The 27,922-nt window shown below is 49.6% G+C and overlaps 1 protein-coding gene across 13 annotated transcripts in view; it reads right to left on the reverse strand.

Moving 5' to 3' along the window:
• LOC109438633 (very long chain fatty acid elongase 1-like) overlaps nucleotides 1-27,922 on the reverse strand; it is a 30,798-nt gene extending 2,876 nt beyond the window's left edge. Inside the window, exons 1-5 of one of the 13 annotated variants that reach the window (XM_088801261.1) lie at nucleotides 5,249-27,922; nucleotides 4,411-4,597; nucleotides 1,101-1,164; nucleotides 438-657; nucleotides 1-323 (exon numbers count right to left, since the gene is read on the reverse strand). In XM_088801261.1, coding sequence (XP_088657387.1) covers nucleotides 185-323; nucleotides 438-657; nucleotides 1,101-1,164; nucleotides 4,411-4,500 — 513 coding nt within the window. In that variant the 5' untranslated portion in view covers nucleotides 4,501-4,597; nucleotides 5,249-27,922 and the 3' untranslated portion in view covers nucleotides 1-184. The other 12 variants (XM_088801265.1, XM_088801263.1, XM_088801262.1 and 9 more) reach the window with 12 other exon arrangements.

Here is a 27,922-nt window from a genome sequence, read left to right on the forward strand (position 1 = left end):
TTTTATGCAAGTGCATGGGTGAAGTGTGGGGGCCCGTGGGAGCCTGTGGCGCTGAGAAGCTGCATCGGTGAGCGTCCTTCCTCCACCAGGTACTGGGACCAAGGCTTTGCTCTGACATCAGCCTCAGCCGCGGCCTCCTGGGCAAATCCTGAGGACATCCGACAGGGAGGCTGGAGGGAAGTGTTCACACAGGACACTGCACGTACACCACCCCAAGCCCAGAAGACAGAGGAAACTCAGCACAAGCGCCTAAGCGCTTAGCGGGGTGGGTCAAGCAACTCAAAGGCCTTTGAGAAGAAGCGTTATCAGCACACGCTCGCCATCTGCTGGGAAGGAAGGGGGAGTGCAGTCAGACCTCTGTCCTAGGGCGCAGTTCACTCTGGCTTCAGCCCCAGTACTCAGTGTTCTGAGCCGCCCTCTGCTCCCGTAGTGCCCACCTGTCTCCAGGAAGACGCCTGTTAACACAGGAAAGAGGGGAGGAGCTACTGGAGTGATAATAGAAGGACTCTCCAAACGCGCCCAGGCCGCAGCCGTGCAATCTAAGGAGTATAAGGATCACCTGGGATCTTGTTTGTTGAAAAGCAGATTCTTCTTCAGCGCGCTGGCGGTGGGACATGCGCTTCTGCATGTTCAACAAGCTGCCAGGCGGTGCTGATGCTGCCGGCCCGGGACCAGATGTTAGCTCGTTGCTCAACATACCTGATTCAGCATCCCAATCACTCCTGGGGAACTTGTCAAGCCTCCGCTAGATATTTTGCTGCAAGGAAACCTTTCTTTCTGCTTCCAGTTGAGACAGAGAACAGCTAAAAATACTGAAATATCTACCCCTTAGCCAGCGCTCAGTGTGTGCCAGGCCCAGGGCTAAACACTTTCATACGTTATCTAGTTTAATCTTCTGTCACCTGTTTCCTTTTACAAAGTAGACACTATGATCCCCATTTTATAGATAAGAACACTGAGGCCCATCAAAGGTAAGTAGGCAACCCATGGTCACATAGCAAGTAATTGGCAGAGGTGAGATTCAAGCTGAAGCCTTCTGAGCCTGTGCTGACCCAGTGGGTTCACTCCCACTGGCAGCCATACCCTCATGCGAAGCTCACCTGGGCTGCAGTCCGTTGGCTGGCAGAAATAGCTGGAGTTCGCCAGGAGCAAGGTGGCCACAAACTGGGAGGGAGGGAAAAGGAAAAGACCAAGTCATGAAGCCTGCTCCCACTGTGGCAAGACTTGACTGGTCAGGGCCCGAAGGGCTAATACCTCCTCCGGTCATGTTTTGGAAACCACCATCCTTCCCAACCTCATTGACACTTGGTGAGTGATTGCTAATCAGATAAACTCCACAGAGTGGCCAGATCAGAGGCTGGGGCTTGCATACATCTTGCTGGTCTCCAGCATTTTTAATCTAGACAAATCTGGACTGCAAACCCACATTGGGCACCTGCTAGGTGTGAGACTCTAAGCGAGGTGCTAAAGTGTTGGAGGGGACACAGAGTTGTACACACCTCAGCCCTGCCCCCAGGGAGCTTGAAGCCTCACTGAGGATGTAGGAAACAGTCCTCACCTTTACGGTTGGGGCCCGATGAACAGTAGGAAATAGGAGGTTGGAGATAGAAGCCGGTATCGGACTGGAGAACGAGGAGGCCTTGGGCACACAGAGGGAGGGAGAGGAAGCCCCATGCCAGGAGAAGAGTGCTTGGTGCCTGGACATCTCTTAGCTCACCGGGGACCAGTGAGAGAGCAGCGGGACTGTAATGGGGTCTCTACTAGGGGAGGAGCAGCCCCAGAAGCAGAGACAGAGAGGAGAACCGGTTGACAAGGGGTCATGAAGCCTGTTTTAAGGAGCTTGAATTTTATCATTTATTTAATCATTTGACAACGATGTGTCGAAGGGTACCAAGCCCTTCATACGAGGTCTGGTCTGAGCACAGAGCCACCTCGATAAAAGAAAGGGACAAAAATCCCTACCTGGAGCAACTCTACATTCTGGTCATATAAGCAAGGGGAGCTACGCAGGACTTCTGAGCAGGAAGCTGATCTGGGCATGGCCGGTTTTCAGAGGATTATGGTGGCAGCAGAGTAATTTGTCACCACAATTAAATGACAAGTTCTTTAAGGCATGTCTCATGTCTCACAAGTTATTTGCATTTCCACATGATACCAGACATTATGCTGGGCCAGTCTTTAAAAAGATAAGTAAGGTGTGGCCCTGCCTTTGAAGCACTTGCTGTTTGGAGAGGAGACAGACAAATATGCAAATAATGAGACAGAGGGATGAGAGGGGGGCTGATTTGTAGTGTTTACCAATTCCTATGGTGTAAATTCTCCCTCTGTGGCTGATTTCAAGCTACTGAGGGGAAGTTACTGAAGCTGCGAGATGGAGTTGGGAGAGGCACACCCTCAGTTGCTTGCCAGCTGGTGGAGTCTGTCCCCATCCACCACAGAGAGTAGAGGTGAAAACCCAAGGATGGAAACAAACAACCTGACCTTGGGAAGTCAGGGAAGTTTCATGACAGGTGACAATGGCCTGAGTCTACAGGATGTGCATGAATTTGTCCGGGCCCCAGGGGAGAACAGAATTTCTGGGAGAAGAACAGTCATGTGCCAAGGCCCGCTGCCTGATAAGCTTGGCTGTGAGGTAAGTAAGCAGGGCTGCTGAGGGAGCAGAGGGAGGTGAAGCTGGAAAGGAAAGCTGAGGCCAGAACAGGCTGTGGAAAGCCTCATATGCCCGCTCAGCGGAGGAGTCTTACCTCAGCCCCAGCTGGCAGGGAAGCCACACAGGCAGAGGCCCGCAGACAGAGGCCCATCCATTTGGTGTTTTGGGAGGATGGTATGTCAGCAGTGCAGAGGGTGGACCGTTATATCTCAATACAATGAAGGAAGGGAGACCAATCCATGAGGGAGAGAAGGTGAAAGAGGTGTAGTGTCAGCACCTGCTACTTCAGGCTGCTCCCCTTACCTCCTCCCTGCTAGCGCTGTGGCGGAAGGGGAGAAGCTGCAGTGCAAGCTCAGGGTGCCTTGCCATGTGCTAACTTACTGTACCCTCTGTGCCTCCTGACAGCACTGTCATGAGGATTAGAAAAGCAGATCCTCAGAACATGCTCAGAGCAGCGTGCCCCACCATAACGAATGTTGACGAGTATGAACACTCCCTTTGAAAAGCTCTCCCCACACCCTGAGCCTTGGCTCAGAGCCTGGGTCTCTGCGTCTCCTGCCTGTCCCTGGAGCATACTTTCTGTTGCCCTGCTCTCACTGAATTGTAGTCGCCTGTTTCCACAGCCATCTCCCCTCTTCGACGTGAGCTCCTGGAGGGCAAGGGTGCCTCACCCAGCAGTGATTCTGTGGGTCCTGCCACAGCCTGGCATGAAGTACATGCCCCGTGCACACTTGCTGAATGATGACGTGCCGAGAGCGGGCGTCTGCAAGGGACACCAGCTTGGGGGCAGAGATTAACGGAGAAACAGGTGCAGATAGAAACAGGAGGTAGTGGGGGCTTCTTTTAGGTGGGAGGGGGCTGATGAATTCTGATCTTACTTGTCACTGACCTGGACGTTTCCAATTAAGGAAGAGAAAAATGGGAGCTGGTAAGTGAAATAAGTCAGACAGAGGAAGACAAATACTATATGATTTCACTTATATGTATAGAATAGAATCTAAAGAACTGAATAAATGAGCAAAGTAAGCAGAAATACTCTCAGAGATATAGAGGAAAAACTGATGGTTGCTAGATGGGAGGGAGGTGGGATGAGGGAGACGGAGAAGGGATTAGAAAGCACAAGCGGAAGCTACAATATTGCCACGGGGATATGAAAGACAGTTTGGGGAATACAATCAATAATGTTGTAAAGATTTTGTAGGGTGTCAGATGGGCACTTGTCTTATTAGGGAAACCACTTCATGGATGGTGTAGGTGCTTGACCACTGCAGTGTGCACCTGAAGCTAAATAATAATCAATGTCAACTATAATTTCATATATATATATATATATATATATATATATATATATATATATATATATATATATATATGGTCACAGGGTGTGGAGCACAGCACAGGGAATAGAGTCAATGGAATTGTAACAGCTATATACGATGTCAGAGGGATAATAGATTGGGGGTGGGGGGGTTATCACTTTGTGAGGGGTGCAAATGTCTAACCATTACATTGTTTTGTACACCTGAAAGTAATAAAAAGAAAGAAAAAGAAAAACAAAAATGGGAGCTGGTAACAGGGAATGAATGGTGTCTCTACAGGGAAGACAGCAGAGCCAAAGAGGAAACAGAACCCCGCTCCTACCTGTGTCCCCATCAAGGCTTTCCAGCTTTCTGCATAGGAAGATCATGGTTTTATTTATCTCCTGAGCACCCCAAAAAGGAAGAGACCCTAGAACCCTGCAGGACCGCCACCAGCCTTACCTCATAAGAGATGTATCCTGAGAGAACTGCAAGGCCCAGGTTGTAGGTGGCGAGGGATCCTGTCAGCCTGAGAGGCTCCAGTTGGGACATGATGTGAGGGTCTGCCACCCCCAGGAGAAGACAGAAGACAAAGAGGAGGGTGACAGGAAGTGGCGAGTGTGTCAGGAACCAGGAATTGTGCTCGGGTCTAGAAAAGCCAAGGGGAAGGGCGGACAGTAGAGCTGGCCACATGCCCACCTGCCCCCAAGCCCTCCCTTTAGCCAACTCCTCGCCCGCTTGTCAGCAACCCCTGTGCCTCAGAAAGTCTGACACCAGACTGAAGAAACAAATGAGAGCTCCTGTCAGATGACACCATCTGCTACCTCCATTTTCTAAGTCCCCGGAGTGTTTATTCCAGAGATTTCTCTGGGCACTGGCCCTCGTGGGCACCTGTAAGTAAAAGCAGAGCTTGTGTCTCCTCCAACCCTCCCTTACTCTCTCCCTCCCTCACAGCATGGCCAGCTGAGGTCTCCAGTACCCTCCCCCTACCCATGACCACCAGCTTCCTGGCCTCCCTACTCTCCCTCCCTGCCTTGGACATTGGATGACCACCTGCTGTGCACCTTTGGGGAGACTTCATTGCCTATAACTTTGGTCCAATCCTCACACCCTCTGTCGCTCCATTTGGGATCGCCAGCCTCTGCATTTTCCCCCAGATTGCAGGGACCAAGGGACGTGCATATTGTGCACCAAGAAGGGGGAGGGGCAGAGAGGCACAGAGCTCTGATTTCCCTCTTACCTGGCTTCCCCGCCTCTCACTGAGGCCCACCACACCTAGGCCCTCCATGGCTGAACTTACCCTGTCTGTGCTCCTCCGGTCAGTGACTGACGCTGCTCTGGCCACGCAGGTTTGAGGCTGGTGGTGGGTCCCAGTAATAGGTCCTCTGGGCTCCAGGGTGTAGGGTATCACCCATGCATGGTCACCATCTACTCCTGTGTTCTGATCTGTGCTGTGGATGGCCCGCAGCCCGAGCCCCTGCACACGCACTCACATACCCTCACACTTACACACTGGTGACCAGGAACTGAGGCTGAAGTCCACACTCTGCCATTCTCACTGCCCCGGGGAGAACGAGAAGCAGAGGTAGGCTTGGTGGGTGGAGGACACTCGGAGGCAAAGGATGACGGCAGCGGCTCCGGAGAGGGTGGGAGAAAGTCAGCATGGTCAGTACCCACGGAGAGGCAGGCTGCCCGTCCCCCCTTAGCGTCTGCTTAACCTGTGCCCCCCACTCTACGTTCTGGGCAAAGGCGACCCTCTCAGAGAAGCAGGTGTGCATGGGACACCACACATCTCATGCCTTCTCGGGGTAGGCCTCTTCCTCTTGTCTCAGGTTCAAGTCTTCTTCCCCCGACCCCCTTCCCATGTGGTTAAGTATTAAGTGTATCTCTTTCTGAAGCTGCCTTTTCCTCACACGTCCTCTAGCCCTCTGCTCACCAGCAGGCTAAAGGAGCATTGGGGGAATCAAATTACCACCTGAATCTATCAGCCGTGCCTAACGAGAGGCAATTAAACTGGCTGTTTGCCCAATAACCTCTCTTAGGCAGACCCTTTTCCTCTTCATGAGATACAGGGCAAAGAACCAACGTTAGAAGCCAGATGGCTGTGTGACTGGCCAGTGCCCATGTGCTAGGTCTCACTCCACAGGGATTCCAGGGCAGCTCCCAGAGCCAGGCTCTTTAGAGCGCAGTGCCTCAGTCTCTCCTCTGAGTGGTCCTGAGCCCGGGATTATCCATGTTCGTGGCCACGGGGATTCAGAAGAGGCTTGAAGAAAGAGAAAACGTGGGATCCTCCCCGTCATGAGGTTGTGGTTTAGAACGTGCTGGCCATATATGCCTGCTTCCAAGCCTGTGTGTTGGCACGAGCTGCCAGGACCCTCAGTGAGCCCCTGCCTTTCTCACCATCTGGGAAAGTGTCCTCGCCTCCCATGTAGGTCACAAGCCATTTCCTATAGAATCGAGTCAAAAGGATTCTGCTGGGACTTCAAGTTTGCTGTTTCTCCAGCCAGACCCTCCCACCCACAGCCCAGTGTGCTACTTCTGCCACTGCTGTGATTTTGGTGTCCCTGACCTCCCAGGCACAGCCACACCCAGCTCCATGTCTGTGACTGGCCTCACTTCCCTCCACCCTCCACTTCCTCTGCCACAGAGCTTCTCACTCGCCCTTCCCTCCCCCACAACAGGCGCGGTCTGTACCTCAGAGGTCAGCTTGTGAGTTCGGGTATCCAGAGAAGATGGCAAACTACTGTGGGAAATGACCCCACACTGCATTTTACAGGCTGATGGAAACCCTAGGTGACATCAGGAAGATGTAAACACAGGATGTAAAGGTGGTCATTACTCTGCTGGCAGCTCTCACCTGTGTCTTCATAATACCAACCCCTCACGTATAGAGAGCCTCACTCTTGTTGGGGGAGAACCGTGGAAAATCCCCTATAAAGGACATGAGACCTCAAGACACCCCTTATGCCTGGGAAGCAGGTGGGATCAAGAGTACGGGACTATGAATTTAGGCAAGACTCACAAGTCTGGTGCCCTTTCTCCAAGCTTGGCACATATGTGCTGTGAGGAAGGAGTCCACTTATCACCTCGGATGCTCCCTGCACCTTGTTAAACGCCCCTTGGGTTTACAGATCATTAGCTCATGGAGATTGGGTAAAGGCTTGTCTTTCAATGTCTCACAACTGTACAACAAGATGGTGACTGGGTGTCACTATAGATTCCTTCTGTCCCAATAAAAGGCGTAAGAATCTCACCCTTTCCTCAGTTACGCATCACGAGGGCCTGTCTGCCCTCAGTGGGAGAGCTAAGCCACTTCTGGGGCTGTGAGGTGAGACAGGATGCTCCCTGAGGGCAGAGGGCTGTAAATCCCATGCATGAAACATAGCTTGTACACTTCCATACCTATAACATAACAACAGCTAGGTTGTTAAGTCTACCACATGCCAAACACTGTTCGAATCACCATACACCCGCTAACAGATGGAACCCTCCAACCACATGAGGGAGGTATTGTTGACACCCCCTTTTACTGAGGGGGCAACTGAGACAGAGAAGTTAAGTAATTTTTCTAGCATCATACAGCTCCTAAGTAGCAGGGCCAGGATTCAAATCCAGGCATTCTGGCTCCAGAGCCCATAAGCTTACTGCCCCTTCAATCTCTTGGTGCATCATGGTTTATTGTATTGGGGTGAAAAAGAATCAAAGTGTGGCCTGGCCCAACAAGAAGAGGAAGCTCCAATTTATGAGTCAAAATACAAATTTTCTTATTGCTTCTCACAGTAATTTTGTGGAACTAGCAATAAAAGGCAATCTCCCTCCCTCCTTTCTTTTCTTTCTTCCTTCCTTCTTCCCTCCTTCCCTCCTTTCCTCTTTCCTTCTTGATGTTCATCCAGTCACCTAGAGCAGACCAGGTGTTTTTAGATCCTTGGGATTCATAGCAGAGGTCTCAGCAATCTCTATGTGGGGAAGGAGAGGCCCCTGGAAAATGGCCAGGTCCCCACCCCCATCTGAACCAAAGAAGGTTCTCTTCTCCTTTCTCTCTGTCTCCCCTCACAAGATTTTATTGGAATAGAAGAATACCACTGCTTTTCCAAAAACATTAAACATGAATGAAGTTGAATAATACTGAATGTCAACTATAATTATATATATACAGTCACAGGATGTGGAGCACAGCATAGGGAATAGAGTCAATGGAATTGTAACAGCTACATACGATGTCAGAGGGGTAATAGACTGGGGGAGGGGGGTTATCACTTTGTGAGGGGTGAAAATGTCTAATTATTAAATTGTTTTGTACACCTGAAACTAATAAAAAAAGAATAAAGATGATATTGAGACTTAAATAAATAAATACTCCTCCCCATCCACCCCCAAAAGAAATATAACTGCACTATCTGATGGGAATTTTACCGTCAGCTCAACCTGGATAGTTTGGGTTGCCATATTTTCTCTCTTGCTTGTGCTGATGGTCATGCTGGCACCCTCCCCCCAGCTTCCATGAGGGGGATACCCCTGGAGACCCTCATCCAGACCTTTTCTTTCTCCACTGCAGGGAAGCTATCCAAGGCACCCACCTCTGCCCCACATGCCCTCCTCACAGGACCCAGGGGCAATTCCTTTCTCACTTCCAACCGTGGGAAGGGCTGCACTTTTCAGGGCCAAATCTATAGCCTCACTTGCTGCGATAGCAGCTGGTCTTATTTTTGACTTTATATGTTCTTCATATATTATGTTCCTGTCACATAATTTAGTTTGTCCTTCTGTTTCATTGTCATTGTTGAAGTTGCTGCAAAATGTTTAGAGTGGCATACAGGCAGCTGTCACACTAACTACGTACACAAGCGTCTTTCTCACTTGCTCCATATCGCTGGGGAGTAAGTGGCTGGCCTGGAGTTGGGTCCGTGTGTACCCACCTCCTCCACACAACCTCCAGAGCCTTGTTCTCTGGTGAACAGTGGGGTGAGAAGTTGGTTCTGCTGATTTCCTGAGAGGGTCTCAACTACATGTAAGTCTAGTCTCCTTAAAGTTGAGGCACATTTCTCCACACAACTCTAGGCAACTAGTTCCAGACTTGAGGACCTCATTCCTGAATAGAATATTTCTAAAGACAAGAGGAGGAGAAAATGTGTGTGCAAGTGTGTGTGTGTGCATGTGCGTGGGTGTGCAAATGTGTGTGTGTACATATGCCCACATGTGTATATTGAACACAATATTCTCCAAGTAACTGTCCATATTTCCATATACATTTGCCTTCGACAGCCCTATTTGCTGCACCCACACCCATTTCTGTCTGCTTTTCTTTCTCTGTTCTGCCTCCCTTGCTTGAAAAGCAATAAGCATGAACAATAGAGGAAGATGGGACCAGACAAAACGGAGGCACAGCACTGGGCAGTCACCACTGGGAAGAAAGACAGAGGGAGCAGAGTGGAAACCTAACATTATAGGCAAAGGGAAGATGAGAGGAGGACGGACGGGAAGCCGTGCAGGGGGTGTTGTGGGGAAAGGGTGGATGGAGACACATTTGTCTGCCAGTCAGCCAGCCTTCTCCCTGGACCTCTGTAAACCTGACATGTCACCATGGTCCAGCAGTGTGCCCTTTCCCTACACGCTAGAGAGGAAGCAGCCCTGGGCTTTGCAAGTCAAAATTGGTGTATGGACCGGAGGTCTGGCCTCATTTCCCGCTCTTGACATATCGTGGCGTGGGGTGTGTGTGCAGAGGACAGGCCGCACTCCTCTGGCCTCAGGCAGCCTTCCCCACCCCAATCCAGCGGAGCTGAAAGAGCTCCTTGTAAGAATCGCTCATGGAGCCCTGGCAGGGCAGTCCCACCAGTCTCGTGGATGGAGGAATGGGTCTTGGCACACCATGGGCCATTACTAAGAAGGACAACCAAATCATTCATTTCATTAACAACAGGGTTTTGGCAGATAATTGTGCGAGAGGCAATTAACAGTTATGCCCATTCCAGGAAGAAGCGTGGCAGGCTGATTTTCCACGGAGCTTCCAGGAGAAATATGAGACAAGGTTGAAACTACCACACAGGGCTCTCACCCCCAGAATGAGCTGCTCTTTTAAGCCTGTGGCTTTATGGCTTCAGAGTCAGAACTGGAGACAGAGAGAGTTCAGGTTTGCTTCTTGCACAAAGATTCCCTAGGAACGCTTAACTTTTCTCTTCTCTTTGGTAGAAGGAAGCTCCGCATTCCACCAGCCCCCATTTCTGCCTCACCACACACCACACACCTCATTTTCACGGGCCCAGCACAGCAATCTTCCTAAAATGCTAATTTTGTCATGTTAGCCATCAGATTGGGAAATGGCAAAAGTTACTGTCTATGGATTTCAAGTTCAGCTCAGATTAGTACTACAATCCTCCCCGAGGGCTTCAACTGATAAATAGATAAATGAAATATGCTATATCTTTACAATAAAGATCAGTCAGTCATAAAAATGAAGTACGGATTCAGCCTACAACATGGATGAACCCTGAAAACAGTATGCCAGGTGAAAGAAGACAGTCACAAAAAGTTGTGTGATTCCACTTATATGAGATTTCCTGAATAGGCATGTCTAGGGAGACAGACAGTAGGTTAGTGGTGGCCGGGGTCTGTGGCACAGAAGGGAAAAGATTGGGCGTAACTGCTGCTAGATACGAGGTTTCTTTGGAGTGGTGAAAATATTCTGGAATTAGAGAGTGGTGATGGTTACATAACTCTGAATATGTCCAAACGACTGAACTCTATACTTTGAAAGGGTGAATCTAATAGCATATGAATTCAAAATTTTTTAAATCTTCCAGGAACGCACAGCATGGGGCAGGGCGTGGGCGGCCACGTGCTGGACTCACAGGGCCAGGACACTGCTCCCTGGCACCGTCCTGGGAACACAACCAAACAGGCTCCACGGATGTTGGTGTCATGGTCCCGTAAAGGGTTCTCGTGCACCCCGTTTACAAAACCAGTGCTTGGGGTGAGTTAGGATCACAAGAAAGCACTCAGTGTTTCTAACATTTCTCCTAGGGGGGGGCTAATCAAAGAAGCTCAAAGTTCTGAAGGACTCTTGCCCCTCTGGCTGGTTCTAATTCGCATAGGAAGGTTCTGGGGCATTCCGGGCTGTTGCAATGCAGAGGCAGGCCTTCCCCCAGGAGCACAACTGAAACATGTCCAACGAGATATTGGTTTATTTATTACCAGAACTCACACCCTCGTTTTCAACTCCTGTCATCCGACGTGATTAAGCATTTGTCCAGAAGTAAGATTTTTCTCAGTCCTGTTTTCCTATGTCCAATATTGTCAATTTCACATTTTATGCTATTTACAAATAACATACCTGTTATTTAAGTATTTCTGTAATCACTACTATTGTTATTATTTTCATGGAATGTCAGATGAAAGAAGAAACACATACTGTGAGGACATTAACTGTTGCTCTGAGCTACAAGGAGGAGACATTTACAAAGGAATAAAACATGCTTTGGTGATTCTTGTGAACAGGGGAACGTGGAGCTCTGTGTGCAGGTTTAGATATATTTGCTAAATAATTGATCACATTCCTTCACAGCCATCCTGAGGTGTCTCTCTGATTCTGTTTCTCCAGCTGGAGAATGCGGGCAAACACCCACTGGCCTCCATCCTTAAGGAGGATAGTCCCTTATTCCATCACTGAGAAACAGTTCTGCCTGTTCTGCTCTTCTCCTCCCTCTCTATCTTACTTATTCTGAATTTATTTTACTGTTCACTACACTGAATTGGGAAAGGAAGGAAAGCCACCAATAACGCCAGTTTCGTATTTCTGAGTCTTTCTCAAGACCGAGTTGGGGAAGAAAGAGTTCAACCTCATGAAATAAAGATGGGGGTTGTCTGTGGATTTGGGGTCCCTGACGTGGAGAAGGATGTAGGGCAGTGGTCTGGATGACGGGACCCCTGGGTTCTGGCCCCAGCTTTGCCTCTCAATTACCCAGTGGTCTTGAGAAGACCATTTTCCTGGGTCTCAGTGTCTTTTCTTGTGAAATGAAGTGTCTAGAACCAGTGCTCTGGTTTAGGTCTCCAGGGTTTCATGCCTCCCGGCCTGTGTCACTGCATGACAGTACCATTGTTTGTACTAACCAACCAAGAAGTCGGCTATCAGGAGTCACTGTCAAGGGTAAAACAAGCCACTTGTTGCCAGTGCCTGTGCGCCAGTGCACGGTCCCTGGAGCCAGCACCTCGCTAAACCTGTCATGTGATAGGCGACTGGGGAGGTGAGATCTCACGTCTGCACTGAGCTCCTCTCTTTGAGTAAATCAGTTCCCAGTTGCTTCGGTGTGTTTGCCATGACACAGAGCCAAGGAGGGCAGGCGGTGGGGCATGGGTACCAAAGCCGGTGGATGTGGCCTGGGGCTGCCTGGGTCAGTGACCCAAAGTCCACAAGGGCCAGCATTAGGGATGCAGGGAGGAGTAATGTCACGGGATCCTCGTGAACTGGGGTTGTGTCTGCGTCTTCTTGCTTTGACTGATTCCAGGGTTGGGTTGGGTAGACAAGGTCTGCCTTTCAGCAATGCTGCTGGGAGCGGAGCCTGCGGTGTCCAGTCAGGAAAGCACTCTTGTCACATTTGTCACACACACCTCATATGTGCCAGCGATTCTGCGCCTGCACATGGAGCCCCGAGAAATGCTCACAGGTCTGCTGAGGAGGTCCCTAGCAGTGACATTGCAGGGTGGGAGCCGAGGTTATCCAGGAGTGTGCCCCTGGGAGGACGGCCAGGTCGAATGGCAGAGGTGAGAATGGCATAGGGTGAGTGCGCACCATGAAACAACAAACTAGGAAAACATGGAGTGACATGGATGGACCTCAAAACCACAGAACAAAGGGGAACAGTAAAAAGCAAAATTAGATTTATAACATAACAGTTTATGTAAATTAAACATGTATGCATACAAAAAAGTGATACACAGCTTGGAAGAATTCACACAAATAAAAGGACATACGGGAGTCACATTAAAATGTTTGCCTGTGGGGTGGGGCATGGGAATGGGAGCCAGAAAGAATAAGTAAATACATATATTCACATAAAAATAAGTAAAACAAAGGCAGTTTAATGACCAGAGAACTATGATTAACCCAAACCTCTACACCAGAGATAAAAACAGAAAATAAAGCTAAGACTTGACAGCTGGCAATTATTTTTTGGAGCTTGTGTCTAGAGCCCGGTGACCTTAAAATGTAATGTGCTTGCCGTCACAAAACCCTGGTGCTGTTATGTCGTACACCTACAATGCCACCATTTTCTTACCAATGACAAATAGAAAAGCAGAAATAAACGAGGAATTTATGGTATTCCTTTGGTGTGCAGACAGCCTCTCTGCTGGAACGGCCTCCACTCAGAGAAATGAAATAGTGACCCTACTGAGGGGGTGTCACCCCTCAAGCTGGTGGGAGGGGTGTTTGGCCAGCTATTAAAACCTCTAAAGCCACACCAAATTATGGAGCATTACAATTTCCCAGTTAAAAGCCCTTCTAGGGTAGGACAGCTGCAGCAAACGCGTCCTGATTTCCAGAGCGGGGACACAGCCACACTGCTTTAGGAAATGTTCCTCCATCCACTCTGGGACTGGCTGCTGGGGACTCTCACGTTGGTGGCCCCCATGGACATGCCTCTTGGAATTCACATCCCAGTGTGGTTCCCTGCCACACTGACCCTGGGCTTGGCCATGTGACTTCCTTCGGTGAATGGGGTGCAATCATTTTGGACAAGGACTTGCTCATTGGGTCGTAGGAGCTCCTGGAGCCTGAGCCGCCATAGAAGAGGTCCAGGCACCCGCTAGAGATGCCCGGTTACCACCCCCCACTCCCCGGCAGGTCCAGCCATCCCAGCAGAGGTGCCAGACATGTGCATGAAGAAGCCACTTTGGACAGTCCAGCACCAGCAGAAAGTATGTAAAACAGAAAAGCTACCCAGCTGAGCCAAGTCAGCCCACAGAAATCACGAGAAATATGAGACATTGTTGTTTTAAGCCACTAAGTGTTGGGGTGGTTTGTTATGCAACAACAGGTAACAGACACAAGCACACAGTGAAGCTCAATACATTGTATCAAATTAATTTTTATGAATTTATCTCCTTCTTTTAATAAAGCAAAAAGAGTATTGGCTTGCTCACTCCAAATGCCAGGTAAGTCACTTTGGTGTACGTGGCTGCAGGTCAGTTGGGAATACTGTGCCCGCATTATCACTGGAGAACCCAAGGGACCACATGCTCTGGTCCATTACTGGTTCACGAGCCCCTGGCCCACTGTTGGAGGGTAACAGGTTGTCACGCAGGGTGTCATGCGGGGTCTCAGCTCCTGCATAAGGACGCAGGATACGGTGAGGCCAAAAAGGAACACCCATGGAGCCATAGGTAGGGGAGTCATACCACTATAGTCTTGCTGGCGGCTGGGTTGGAGACACAGGAAGCTGCAGCCACACGATCCGCAATCTGCCATCCACTTCTCTGTCAACCAACTTCACTTGCTAACTGTAATCCACGCTTGCTAGCTCAGCCATGGCAGTTATATCAGTGGCTAATGGCTAACTGGTTACAGCTGATGGCCAACCAGTCACAGCTGATGACCATCTACCACCCGAGCCAGCACCTTTCCATGTGAGGCTGAGAACCTGGAAACTGCTCTCTGGGACTCTGTCCCCACACAAGCCAAGCTGAGGGTTTAAATGATGACCTCAAGGTCACAGGGCTAGTAAGTAGAGGAACCAGGATTTGGACCTAGTTCATTCAACAGTCTGCTCAGCGCTCCTCCTGTTATATTGCATCATTTAATTGCTGGGACCACTAAAAAAAAAAAAGAACAGATATGAGAAATTCTGGCATGAATCAGGTGCCTGGTTGGTCTGCTGATTTCATGACTCTGAGGCAAGGGGTGGGGTGGTGTTGAGAGGCCCCCTACCTGTGCCCAACAGACATCACACTCACTAGAATGAAAACTCCAGGAGTGGGTGCAGTTGCTTGTCTTGATCACGACTGTGTCCCTACTGCCTAGAACCACACCCCCAAAAAACCACACACACCAGCAGACACTCCATAGATGTTTGTTGAATGAACAAACGAATGGGGGAGTGAAACCCCAAATCTAGGGCCCAGAGGGTGTCCGGGGATAACCTCCGCGTGTTGCCCTAGTTTAGGCTGCTGCTTCCTGCTGCTGCTGAGTCTCCAGGCGACCACACTCACCAATCATCACGGTAACTCAGGGCAGTCGGTCTCATTGGCAGGCAAGCTTAGCGCCGGGCTGCCCATGCCCTTCCCGATCCAGCCACTAGAGGGCAGCCGAGCCCTGTGGATTCTGCCAACGCCACTCCGCTCTGCACCCAGGCTCCAAAGGCACCTTGGACTTCCCTGCTGAACAGAATGCTAAATGCCTCTGCCAAGACATGTGTAATTCAGAGAGCACTTCAGAGGTACCAAGTGGAGAAAGGCATAAAACATAAGTCCTGTGGCCTCATCCTGGCTGTGAGGGGTGAAACTGGAGTCAGCTTCCCTTCCTCTGCTCTTTCTGCAGTGGGGATCCCCAAACTAAGGGCTCTGAGCACCTCCACATTCTGATCCCAGGCAATGTCACCTTGTGGAGTCACAGGCTTCGAGTCCGCTTCCTGCACCCCACTTCCCAAAATAAAGAAGGCAAATGTTCCAAACTGGAAAACTGCTGATGAGTAGAAGCAGATCTGAGGAGCCACGAGAGGAGGAAGATCTCAGTGTGTGCCCAAGGGTGTGTTTGGGGTAAAGGCCGACCAGGATCAGTGTCGTGCGAGGCAGCCTGCGGGGTCTCTGCTCCTGCTCCCCACATAAGAACGCAGGATATGGTGAGGCCAAAAAGGAACACCCACGGAGCCATAGGTAGGGGAGTCATACCACTATGGTCTCACTGGAGGCTGGGCCCACCGGATGCGCGACCTGCCATCCGCCTTTCTGCCAACCGACCGACGACTCTCCTCCACTCTCTCGACTCTGTTCCTCTACTCTCTTCCGCTCTCCTTGGCTCTCCTCAGCTCTCCTCTGTAGCCGCAGCAGTTATCCTAGCGGCCAATGGGCCAAACGGCCACAGCCGACGGCCATCCACCACCCGAGCCAGCACCCCTCCACGTGAGGGCGAGAGCCTGTAAACTACTCTCTGGGGCTCTGTCTCCACAGTCAGGCTGTCCTGGGTGCTTGTAAATATGCCTTCTCTCAGTTGATCCTCAAGGCACTTGGGACAGGTAGGTATTATTATTCCAAGTTTGCAGATGAGGAGACTGAGGGTCAGAGTGATTGGCTTGCCCAAAGACACATGGCTGGTCTGTGACCAAGCTGGGATTCAAACACAAGGTGGCCCGGCTTCAATTTTCCCTACAGGAGGAGACCAGGGCTTTGGAGAAGGGGCAGAGTCTGGCAGTATGGAGAAGGGAGTGGAACCCCAGGGTAGAGAAACACCTGTAAAGAATTTTCCTGATTATCACACATTTCTCATCTCATTTAATCCTCACAAGAAGTCTACAAAGGTGCATAGCTTAATCCCCATTGTAGAGACGAGGAGGGAGGCTGGGCAAGGTGAGCTCCTGCCCACTGCTGACCATGCACAGGCCCTCTGCCTCCGGGCAGTCTGAGCAGTGCCAGAAGCTACTGGATTTCATGACCCGTGGCTGAGAAGTGAGGGCCGCATTTCCAATACGTCTCCTGATTCTTGGGGGATGACACCGGTGCAGGTACTTCTATGGTCTCTGTTTCCTCACCTATAAAGTGGGAGGTGGTGACCTCCTCTATCCTTGACCCAGCTCTCAGAGAGACAAATTAGCCCGCTTCACTCTGAGCCTGAGGTGAAAAGTCTGGGGACAGAAAGAAAACAAGACGGCAGGCATAAAAAATATTATGTAAACTCTGCTTCTCCTTATCAATGTTTTTGTAAAGATGAACGTGTTTCTATGGGACAAATGCCAGGCCTTTCCCTTTTTTCTCTCCTCCTCAGCCCCTCGCTCACTTCGATTCGAGGCAACAGGAGCTAATGGGCTGGGCAGAGGGCCCGTGCGAGGCACGCAGGGGAGCAGCAAAAGGGCGCACACGTCCCTTGGCCCGAGCAGCTCGGCGTCTGATGGAAGAGCAGCGCGTGCGCAGAATGCAGGTGCCGGGGTCGTAACGAGGCTTGAGTCTGGCGCCTTTCTTCCACTTGGTAGCTCTGAGATGACCTGCATGTTAGGGTGAGGCTCTGGAAGGCAAAGTCCCCATGCCCATAAAGCCATAGGTTCCTTGGACGATAGGGCCCCCAGACCCGGAGAGTTCTTGCTCCTCTGTCACTGCCTGTAGCGCTAGCTGCTATGTTCATGGTCCCAGGAGACACGGTGGAGATGGGTTTCCAAGTGCCTGCACCACCCTCCCTACTATGGGCTCACTGGCCAGCCAGAGTGCAGCAGACCCCGAGAAGACAGCACTCCCTTTTCCTTACCTGCAGTGTCCGCTCTGAAGCCACATCAAGCTAGTATAATAATGCCTCCTTCTCCTGCTGCAATTGCAGGAAACATTTTGCAGGCAGATGCTCCTTTTTCCAAGGCTCTGGAAGCTCCCAAAATGTCCTCTACTCACCCCTGAGCAGGACGCAGCCTTATTCCCCCCGATTAACTGGGGCAGAGGAGGAAGGAGAGGAGGCAGCCCCCGTGTGTTCTACCATGTGCCTTTGATCAGATGGGTGGGAGCACACAGGTCCCACACCCCTAGGCCCTGCATCTCATTCCTGAGCTGACGATAAACAGAGGCCTGCTGCTGTGAGTAAACTGCGTTTTGAGGGTGGAGGAAGTACCTGGCACATAGTAGGTGCTTATAAAGGCTTGGATGAAGGAACTGGAGGCACACTGGCTCAGTTTTGACAAGGTAGTTGTCAGGCACAACCAGAAATGCAGGCCCTTGTTGCTCAGGAGCGTGGTGATGCTGTGACCCTCCTCTTGCCTCCTCAAGGGGAGCCAGAGGACTCTGCCACTGAGAGGCCAGGCGGCAGCATCCCCTGCTGAGGGGAAGAGAGGAAGGAGAATACAAATGGGAGAGGACTGCAGAGGCAGGGAGTTGGGCCTCTCCAGAGCGGCCGCTTGTCCTCTGCCCTTGGAGGCTGTGGTCACTGGGGTCTGCGTCTTCCTAAGCAGGGGATCAAGACCACCCTTCAAACCCTCCTTCAGTCTGTGAGATTCAGTTAGAGAGCCAGGTTCCACGTGGCTTCTAGTGGGGCTGCCAGTAGGAAGGAAGGAGGAGCCCAGTTGCAGGTAAAAGGGATTCTATTTCCTGTGTGCCCTGGGCCTCCACCTCCAGGATGCTCCCTCTCCCAGAAGGGTGGAGAAGGCCAAAGGGCACAGGCCAAATGGCCTGAGTGTCCTCCCAGGAAGGTGCAGGGTGAGCGTGAACAGGACCTTTGGACAGGAAGCATGCCCATCACGCCCATGGAGCAAGGCCTGGAGGTGGTGTGGCACGGATTGCTGTGGGCATGCTCCTGCCCAAACCACCTCCTGGGAGCTGTGTTCTGGAGAGCCAGGCTCTAAGGAAGAGCACGTTTTGCCTACCATGAGTGGGCCTGGGATGCATAGTAGCCCCACACAATCCTTATCCAAAAGTCAGAGAGACAGAGGCCTGCAGGTGACCCAGCCAAACCCAGGGCTGTGGTGGGGCTGCCGCGGAGATAGATGCAGTGACCATCACCTACACGGTCAGGTCACTGATTAGCCTGGGACCTGAGCAAAGCTTTTCTCCTCCAAAGCTTTATCTACGGCATGGGTTTGCCCGTGTGCCGATCTGCTCTAGTAACTCTATGGCATTAGCCCCGCATTAGCCTATGGCGTGTGACCTGTCCGCAAGGAGCTCACCTACCACAGCAGCCAATTGGGAAGTTTGAAACTCATGGGAATTAGATAAACAGCCTTTGAGTGAGGTCAAGAGAAGAATGACTGGTTATTTTTGTTATTAAAAACGAAGTGATTCTCATCCTCAGTGTTTTCATGGATGGATCATTCACGGACAGCATCACCCGAAGGCTTGTTCTCTTTCCCCCTGCCTCATTGTATAAACTAATAATTCTGGAAGGTCTGGGCTAGATGAGACTTTATCCAAGGCCCTCATGTCCAGTACATGCCACAGAGGTCAGGTGTCATGGCCAAGGTCAGATAGCCACTCAGTGGCCCACGGGAGACCAGGACCCAGTCCTGCTGAGTCAGACACAGCATTCTGATTTACCCCAGTTGTCCCTGTTTCTGTTTCCCTGTGCTGCCACTCACAGGGTCTAATCTCCAGCGAAATGGCTTTTTCTCTGCTTTTCAAACAGCCTAGTAAGATAAACAAGCAGACAAAGGAAAAGGCGGAGGTGGGGTGAAAATGGGGTGGGGGTTGGGGGGGTGTCAAATTAACATTGCATATGAGAAAATGTGCCTTTTCAGGAGAGTATAAATCCCAAACTGGTGGAAACTGTATTTTCTCTTTGTTCTGTGATGAGCACAGTGATTGAGCACACCATCAAAGCGGGAGTGACTACTCGCCAGGACATCACTCAGTCCTTCTTCCTACGTCGCAGGTCCGCACAGGTACACACATGTGAGACGCACAGCTGGGGGGGAGGGGCGCCTGCTCTGCTTCCCCAGAGAGGGAAATACAAGCAAATGGTTTGCAATGAATAAAGAAAGCGGGGCCTCCAGGGTCATTTAGTACAACTCTATTACACAACAGGCTTTAGGAAGATCAGGCCCAGGGAGAGAAGAAGACACTTGTCTAAAGTCACAGAAGTTAGTTCCTATCCCAGGACTAGAGCTCCGCATTCCAGACTCTGTCCCGTGGAACAATTAGTATCGTTTAAGTATGTAATGCTCAGTTTTCAAACTGCAGATAATGACCTGTAGAGGGTCATGAAAGAAATGTGGTAGGTTGCAAATTTATTTAACTTTTTAAATAAAATTAAACCAGACCAATACAAAATAGAATAGAATTAGAAGGCAGCAATAGTAAGTGTTGTTTCCCCAAACATTTGTTTCATGTGTATGTGTGTGAATACACACATGGACATAGATACGTGTGTGTGTGTGTGTGTGTGTGTGTGTGTGTGTATTCAATGAATCATGGCATAAAATATTTTTCTTACTATATGGGTCAGGCTGGCATCAAAGGAAGTTTAAAAGTTATTGGTGTAGCTTGAGGTCAAGTATAAAGTATGACTTAAATCATGGTTCTAATACCCCTAGTGCTGCGCTTTTGAACAACCGTTTTCATCTTCTGAACATTGTTTTTTCTTCTTCCCTCATCTGTAAACTGAGAATAACGATAAACCTACCTTATAGGATTGAGGAATTTAATGGAAATAATCCATGCCAGATGTTGAGCACAGTACTTGACACAAAATAAGTGTCGATTATTAAATACACATGTGATATTATTTATATATATATAAATAAAATAAGGGCCCACATTTTAAGGGCAACAAAGACATTACATCAGCCCAAACAGAAAGCAATCCGTGCGGAGGGAATTGAGTGACACTAAAGGAGGGCACCTGTCCAAAAGGAGGCCTATACCTGCACCCCCCACCCATCAGCTATTCAGTCCCAGACGGTTAAGCATCACCTGATTCCTGCAAGATACAGGTGTGCTTACAAGGCTCAGCTTTACCTTTGCAAGAGGACGGGTGGTTTGGGGTCTCCTGAATAAGGACAGGGGCAGCAAGAAGAGAGGGGACGTCCTGAAGGTAAATCCTGCCTCCTTCACAATAGCGTGGAGGGCCCAGGCCCCCGTCTTCCTAACTGGACCTCTTCCTCCTGCAGCGCCTTCAGCTCTGCAGAAGAGAGCTGCAGGGTAGGGAGACAAGGCGCTGCTGCCACTCACTGGTATTTATTTGTTTGCTGTTCTTGAATAAACTTCAGGGGAATTTAACAGCCCCTGAGGAAGGATGGATTGGGTGGGAAGGACATGGAGCCTCTCGGCAGCTTTTGCATCCCAGGAGTGAGTGGATTTTTATATTTAGCTGATGACTCACCTTCAAGCACATTAGTCACAGCCTCCCAGCTCCATTCTGACAGGCTGGATGTTGGGGAATCTCAATAGGGTGAGATCAGACAGGAGATGGGGAGACATAGCAAGGGAATTGGAGAGCTAAGAGATGGGGTGACTGATAGGAGAGGAGAGATTAGGGCCCCAAAGCAGGAAGCCTGGAGAAAGAGGGCAGCTGAGCTGTGCCCAGTGGAGAGGTTCCGGGCTATAGGACGCTGGCTCAGGCTTGCCCTAAGCACCAGCCACTGCAGGGAGGGAGAAGAGAGGGGGGCAAGCTCACAGCACCTGGCTTGGATGCTGTGCTTGCGGCCTGGCTCACACATCCGGGAGCCCTCCAAGTGGTCTGCCCTTGCCCCGTCCACAGGCAGCTCACCAGCCGGTCCCCATCCACAGTCTGGCTATGGCAGGGACAGAGGCCAGGGCAGGGGTTTTCACAGGGTGCCATCAGACCATGTTGGGGCCAGGAGCCTGAACAGGGCAGAGAAAGAGAACATCTGAGAAAGACGTTCTGTCACAGGAGAAGGAACAGAGGAAGCAGGAACCTCTTAGGCTTAGGGCAGAGGTTCCAGTATGGTCCCTGGGCCACCTGTGTCAGAAGTCCTGGGAGCCTGTGACCAGGGAAGCCCTGGGCCCACCCCAGGCATCCTACCCGTCACTCTGCAGGGAGGGTCCAGAGGGTCTGCTTGTAACCGGCCGTGGGGATTCGTATGCACATTAGGGTTCCCAAACCTCCGTCAGGAACTGGAGCTCAGCACCCCAGTACCCTGACTCTGATTCACTGTGCGATAAAGCCTGTGGCTACTCTTCCCTGTGCCTCAGTTTACCATAAAAAAATAAGGAGCCCACTTAAAGGACTATTGTAATATTTCTTAAAAAACACAAGAAAGGAATATAAAGTTGGTTTATTGATTTTCTCTTCCACGAGAAATCTAAGTACTTCTTAAATAGAAGTGGGTCAGACCTAAGGAGAGGAAAACTGTACCTCGCTGGGTCCCACAGCACCAGAAATGGTAAAGGCCATCCACAAGCAAACTGCGAGGGGCCAAGGGTGGCTGGTTGGGGCCTTGCAGGCTGGGATGTGGGGCCATCCCTTCATCTGTCCCTCTTGGCACAGGCCCAGTTAGTTAGGGCTTTTTCCACTAAGGGAGAAGGGTGCCTCCTCCTAGAAAGTCAGAGGACTTGCTCCTCCAAGCGTCTCTTGTGACTCATGGGATGAGATCCCTGTGGCCCTGGGTAGAAGAGGAAGCAGCGATGGCAGCAAAAGTCAGGGCCCGCAGCTGGAGGGGGGAAGGGAGAGGCATGGAGCTGTTGTACTTGCCGTTCTTTGCCACCATGACTCCCACCCCCACCACAAAGGAGAGGACGCTGGGGCTGAGAGTTGAATGACCTGTCTACGTTTGGGCAGCAATACCGACAGTCAGTACCTGAACTCAGACTAGGGCCCAGGGCTTGTTTTTACTTCTTCAAACTGTCACTTCAGTTTGTCACCAGTTATGTCACCAGGATCCTCTCAGTCACTTAACAGACTTTCCAGGTTCTTGTCTGTATACTCAGGGTAGCCATTTCTCCCTCATGCCATCCCCCTCCCCTCTCCTTTCTATCTATCATGGTCCTAATTTTCAAAAGGCTCCTTTTGGTTCTCAGTATGGAAATACGCCCATCTTGATTCTGGGGCTGTTTTCTCAATTCTGCTTTCTAGTGGCCATGTTGTTTCTAAGGCCACATAAAGCTCACCTTCACGACCCCATGGCCACACTGTCCTCATTGCCTGACCTCTCTGTGCAGCCACACCCACTCGGCATCACATGTGCTGGAGTCTGTTCCTCTGGAGCTTGGTAAGGATTCTCTCTGACATCCCCGCCTTTCCTGGACCTGGGCTCCCTGAGAACCAGCACTTTGTCTTTTCATCTGTCTGCCTCCCTCACAACTTAGTTTAAAGCCATGTACCTAGAGAAATACACTTTGTTGACAGATAGATTAGCCATGAGAGAAGCTCATCCCTTTAAACGTGAGTGCTTCACACGCTCAGGGACGTTTAGGGGAGGACACAATTTGTGTTTTCAAATAGGGTTTTGAAGAAGGTGGTGGGAAGCGAACGGAGGAATGAAGGAAAGGAGACCTGTAAGGCAACTTTAGGGTACCCCTTTCAGAAAGGGGGGCTTCACTCCAGAGAAGAGGCTGAGCAGAGCAGAACGGTCACAAGAAAAGCAGAGGCCACATGAGGGCTGAGTGTGTCTGGCGGGTGCCCATGAGGGGTCCAGGCAGGGCGGAGGCTCCTGGTGGAAGCAGGGTCCAGCTGTGACGGTACATGTGAGTGTGAGGTGCTCAGTCCTGGGGCAGGTAGCTATTTAATGTCACCGATGTGAAATCTTGGGACAAATGCAGCATGGTCCTTTCCCTTAACAAATACAAGTCTGTTGGATCAAAGATTCCAGGGAGAGAATGATCCCTCTTCCCCCACCTCTCTCCTGACCCCCTTAAAAATTCCTTCCTTGGGCTTTAAAAACTGTTACTATCTGGAAGACAACATATCTAACCGGGGTTTCTCCCAGTGAAATTGATGCCATGAAACCCACAAGGAGGAAACACATGCCAACTATCTTGTCTGCTGGTCCAGTGGCCTCCTGGAGCTGGAAGGCCTCCTGCTCACCTGACACTTGGCACTTACTGCCTGGTATGGCCAGCGGCCTTTTCCTGATGCTCCCTGTGATCCCCACCAGTCTCAGATCCCTTGGAGGAGCTGGAGACACACCCAGTGCTTCTCTGTGATTTCCAATGTGCCCGGCAGAGCACTTGGCGTTAGTAGGCATTTAATTACATTTATTGAGAGTCTATTATGGGGATTGCCATTTAGCATTTAGCATTTCTAGAAGCACGGAAGACATCATAACACTTTACTATCGTTTATTTTTTATTATTTACTATTTTGTGATTAATTAATAATTGAAAATCCAGCCTTGTTTCCAATTGGCTGGGAGACTGGGAATAGGCTGGGGATTTCCTCATCCCCCTAACTTTCATCCTTCATACACCTTCCTAGCTGAACATGTCAGGGTTTGCTTTCATGATGTTTGAACAAGAGAAAGGGAAGGAAAGGCATTTAAGTGGCCTCGGCTCTTTCTTATCCAGTGGACCCTTTGAGGGGTTGGCTGCACATTGTGGGTTGGCAAATACAGAGCCAACTGAATACAATTCTGTTCTTAGAAATGTGGCAGGGCTGTGATTCTTGGGAGCCACTGTCCCTCTTGCCACCAACTTCCAGATCTTCCCCTCGTGGCTTTTCAACTGCCTGGGGTTGAGAAGGTAGCTTCCCAACAACACATTCTGCCAAAACCTTCCTCCTTAAGTTTGCATCTAGGTGTCTTTGAGGCCAAGACCTGCGATCCATATGTACAATTCGCTGATACTTCATCAAAATGTTCTTTGCCTTAAAAGCTACTAGAGACCCAAGATGCTCTAGGAGCATATTTTTGTTTGCTTCTCTGAGTTTCTCTCTGCTCCACAGCAGGACATTCTGCCAGACATAAGTGACCCCCCATCACCCTGAGTGAAGGGTGGTACCAGTGTGGCTTGAGGACCAGGCCGCCGCTGCGAGAACTGAGGTAGGAAGTCCAAGTCAGCCTCCCCCATCACTCCCCTGTGTGGCTGGGCTGAAGTCCCCAGTCCCTCTGCTCTTGTATTTCACCTGGGATGTAGCAGAGCTAGGTGATAGCCTCGCCCATGCAGGCTCTTCAGAACTGCACACAACACTTACACAGCAGCTCTGCAGTGAGAAGCCAAATGGACAGATCAGATGTGCATCTTTACCCACTTTTGTTCCCAGGGAGGACATTGGTTTTGGCACCAGAATTCAGCTCGTCAGAAGGCTGTCCAAGGACAGTCCACGTTTGAGTCAGTTTCAATTTCCTGCACCTTTTATAACTATATGTTCCTCTGGCATGCTCTGGAATAAAAAAAAAAAAAAAAAGCCAAAACAAAATTGCTATCCTATGCAGGATACTACTAAGCTCCAGGCAATTTACCTACATCATTTCTAATGCTCATAACAGCCCTACAAGGTAAATGTGATCATCTCTATTTCTGCAGACCAGTACATAAAGCCGAGGTTAACAAAAGTTGCCTAAAATCGCAAGGCATGTGAGTGGTATTCAAAGCCCAAATCCAACTCCAGATTTGTCTCATTCCAAAATCCATTTCCTTTATACCTTAATGAGCCTCTATCCTTGACTACAATGAGTCTTAATCATTCAAAGGTAGGTTCAATTATTTGTGATATTCACCAAGGTGAGAAAAGGGTCTAATGCATTATAGAAATATTTTCAGTAGCATGATACAACTAACAAAAAAGATGTTCTGGTTAATTTTCAGAAAACCCAGCAAGTTTATTAGCAAGAATAGCACAGCTCCTGAAGAATTCAAATTCAGGTCCTCATGATATGACAGCTCTGAGGTTGTCACAAGGGAGATTTCAGAGGGTTAGAGGACTCTTGTTCCTGCTCTAAGCTGTTTTCTATCTCTCTGAAGCTTTGTATACACTCGTATGTGTACATGTGAGTGTGTGTGCATAGATGTGTGTGCACCTGCCCAGGAGATGGAGGGTGGTGATGATAAGAGATGGATTTTAGTTAGAATCTAGCCACATGATTGGTTTAACCAAGAACAAAGAAATGGATCATATTGCAAAGGATCAACAGGATGAATTAGATAAACCATTAAGCAATTGATGTGTTTCTTGGCAACTGAGTAGCATAGTGCTAAAAACAAAATAAATTGACTTGTACCCATAGAATTGGTTGTGCAAACAAGCATGGTCTCAATTACAAATATATAGATAAGAATGAAAGAAGCCAGGGATTGTTTTCCTTTTATGAAAGGGACACCATGAAGCCTTTTTAACAGCATGGCTCTCAGTTGGTGAACTCATTTAATTACTTAGACACTCCATGAATGGCCTTTCAGATTTCTCTCCCACAGCTTGGCCTGCCCGTACATCACCAACAGCTTCCCTGCTAAACACCCAGGCCTGTTCATCTCCACTCTATCCCACAGGCCTTTACAACTCCAGGTGAGGACCATGTCATTCATGGGGGATGGATAAATGGCAGCCTCCATCTCGCAGGCTCTAAGCTCATCTAAATAAGTAACGTCAACTACTACACCTTCCCACTCTGTTTTCCAAAATTACGGGAGGGTTCAGCAGATGGATGGATGGATGGATGGATGGATGGATGGATGGATGGATAAATAAATGGAATAAATGAACAAATAAACAAAGAGACGAATACAGAATGCCTACTCAATGCCTGTAACAGAGATGGCACTTTTATATAAGTTATGTATCTGCTATGATCTAGAAAAGTAGCAGCCACATGCTCATAAGGAAGTAACACCTCAAATTATCTGTAAGCAACTGCTGGTAAAAAGCCAAGCCAGAGAAATTCTACTTAGGGAAGAGAATATGAGGAATGGTGACACATCTACTCCGCTGGGCATCCTAAGTTCTATTCCATATCATCTAAACTCTGAGAGCATGTCCCCACAGGAGCCGTGGGGAGCTGTCTTCACTAATCTGCAGTTTAATGCTATGCCCTCAGCTTTTGTTGAGATTTGTTGTGAAAACCACTTCTGCCATGGTCGTACAACGTGGTCGAGAGAATTGTCCACTACATCATTCAAGGTCACACACAAAAATGTTGTGTTATGTAGTTTTGTCCTTGTTTCCTTTTTACCTTAGCTGGCAAGGGAGCTCAGAGACAAACCTGGCAACCCATCGGAGGGACTAGCCTGGCTTACAGATTTAGCATAATTTTTAATCCTGATACACAAACATATTCCTGCTTTAGAAAGTTGACCACACCTATATGTATGGGTGTACGTGAGTATAGGTGTAGATAGAGCCTTTTGGGGGAAAGAGGCAGTAGATAAGCAGAAACAGATGAATAAGAGCATGGTGTTTAATGCCAGCGTGTTTACCTGAGAAAAACAAAAATACAAAACAAGGCGAATCTCGAAAGCACTACATATGGCCTAGGAATCCAATCCATGTGACTACAAACAGTCTTGCACACCCAGCCACAAACATGTACAGCCACACGGCACCCCAGAAGCACACACACCGGCTCTGACCTGCATGACTGCCCCTCCTCCAATAGTCTCTGCCTCAGACCTGATGTTTGGCAAACTCTCAGCACACACACAGATGAGAAGGTCATCTGCTTGTACAGTCACAACGTCACCGTTTTGTTTAGCATGAATCCTGACTCGCTCTCTGCCTCTGGCTACTGACATCTTCAGTGTGTTTACTCCTCAACTTTAGGGCCTTGATTTCTCTTCCTGGTTACCCTGTGTTAGATGGGAAAAACAAGCGTGTCATGAACGTGTTGGGTGCTTACAGCCACCTAGCTCTCATTTCTTGAATACCCACCATGTTCAAACCCTTGCATGGTTACATGCACCTTGCAAGAGGGGCAGCTGAGGATAGAGAGGTTAACTCAGTTCCAAAGGGCATGCAGCCAAGATCCAGGACTGCCTAATTCTACCGCCTGTGCCTTTCCCCGCCCAGCCCTAACTCTGGGGTGATGCTAAGGATTGAATGTAATGCAAGGTGACCAGATGGAATGTAATACAAGAAAAGACCTTGGCTTCCCCAGCCATTCACCTGCTAGATCGCAGCCACCTATCAAAACCTCTTCAATGCTGAGCTCACAAAAAGACCTGAGGACAACGTGAAAGGAAGAAGACAAAGGCAGGTAGATGACAGAGCAAGTTACAGGGATCCACATTTTAAGAAAATAAACACCTCATCCTAAGGCATGTGTTCTAGCAAAGTCCTAGTTGAGCTACCTGTGTATCCAGCTGTCCCAGGTCAGTCCTGGGCACTTGTCTAGGGCAGGGTTTCTTCATCTCAGCTCTAATGATGCTTAGGGCCTGGTAATTCTTTCTTGTGTGTGTGTTTGCGGGGGGGGGGGGG

The sequence above is a fragment of the Rhinolophus sinicus genome, chromosome 1 (assembly GCF_057876585.1).
Source record: "Rhinolophus sinicus isolate RSI-liver-muscle chromosome 1, RSI-T2T, whole genome shotgun sequence".
Taxonomy (NCBI): Eukaryota; Metazoa; Chordata; class Mammalia; order Chiroptera; family Rhinolophidae; genus Rhinolophus; species Rhinolophus sinicus.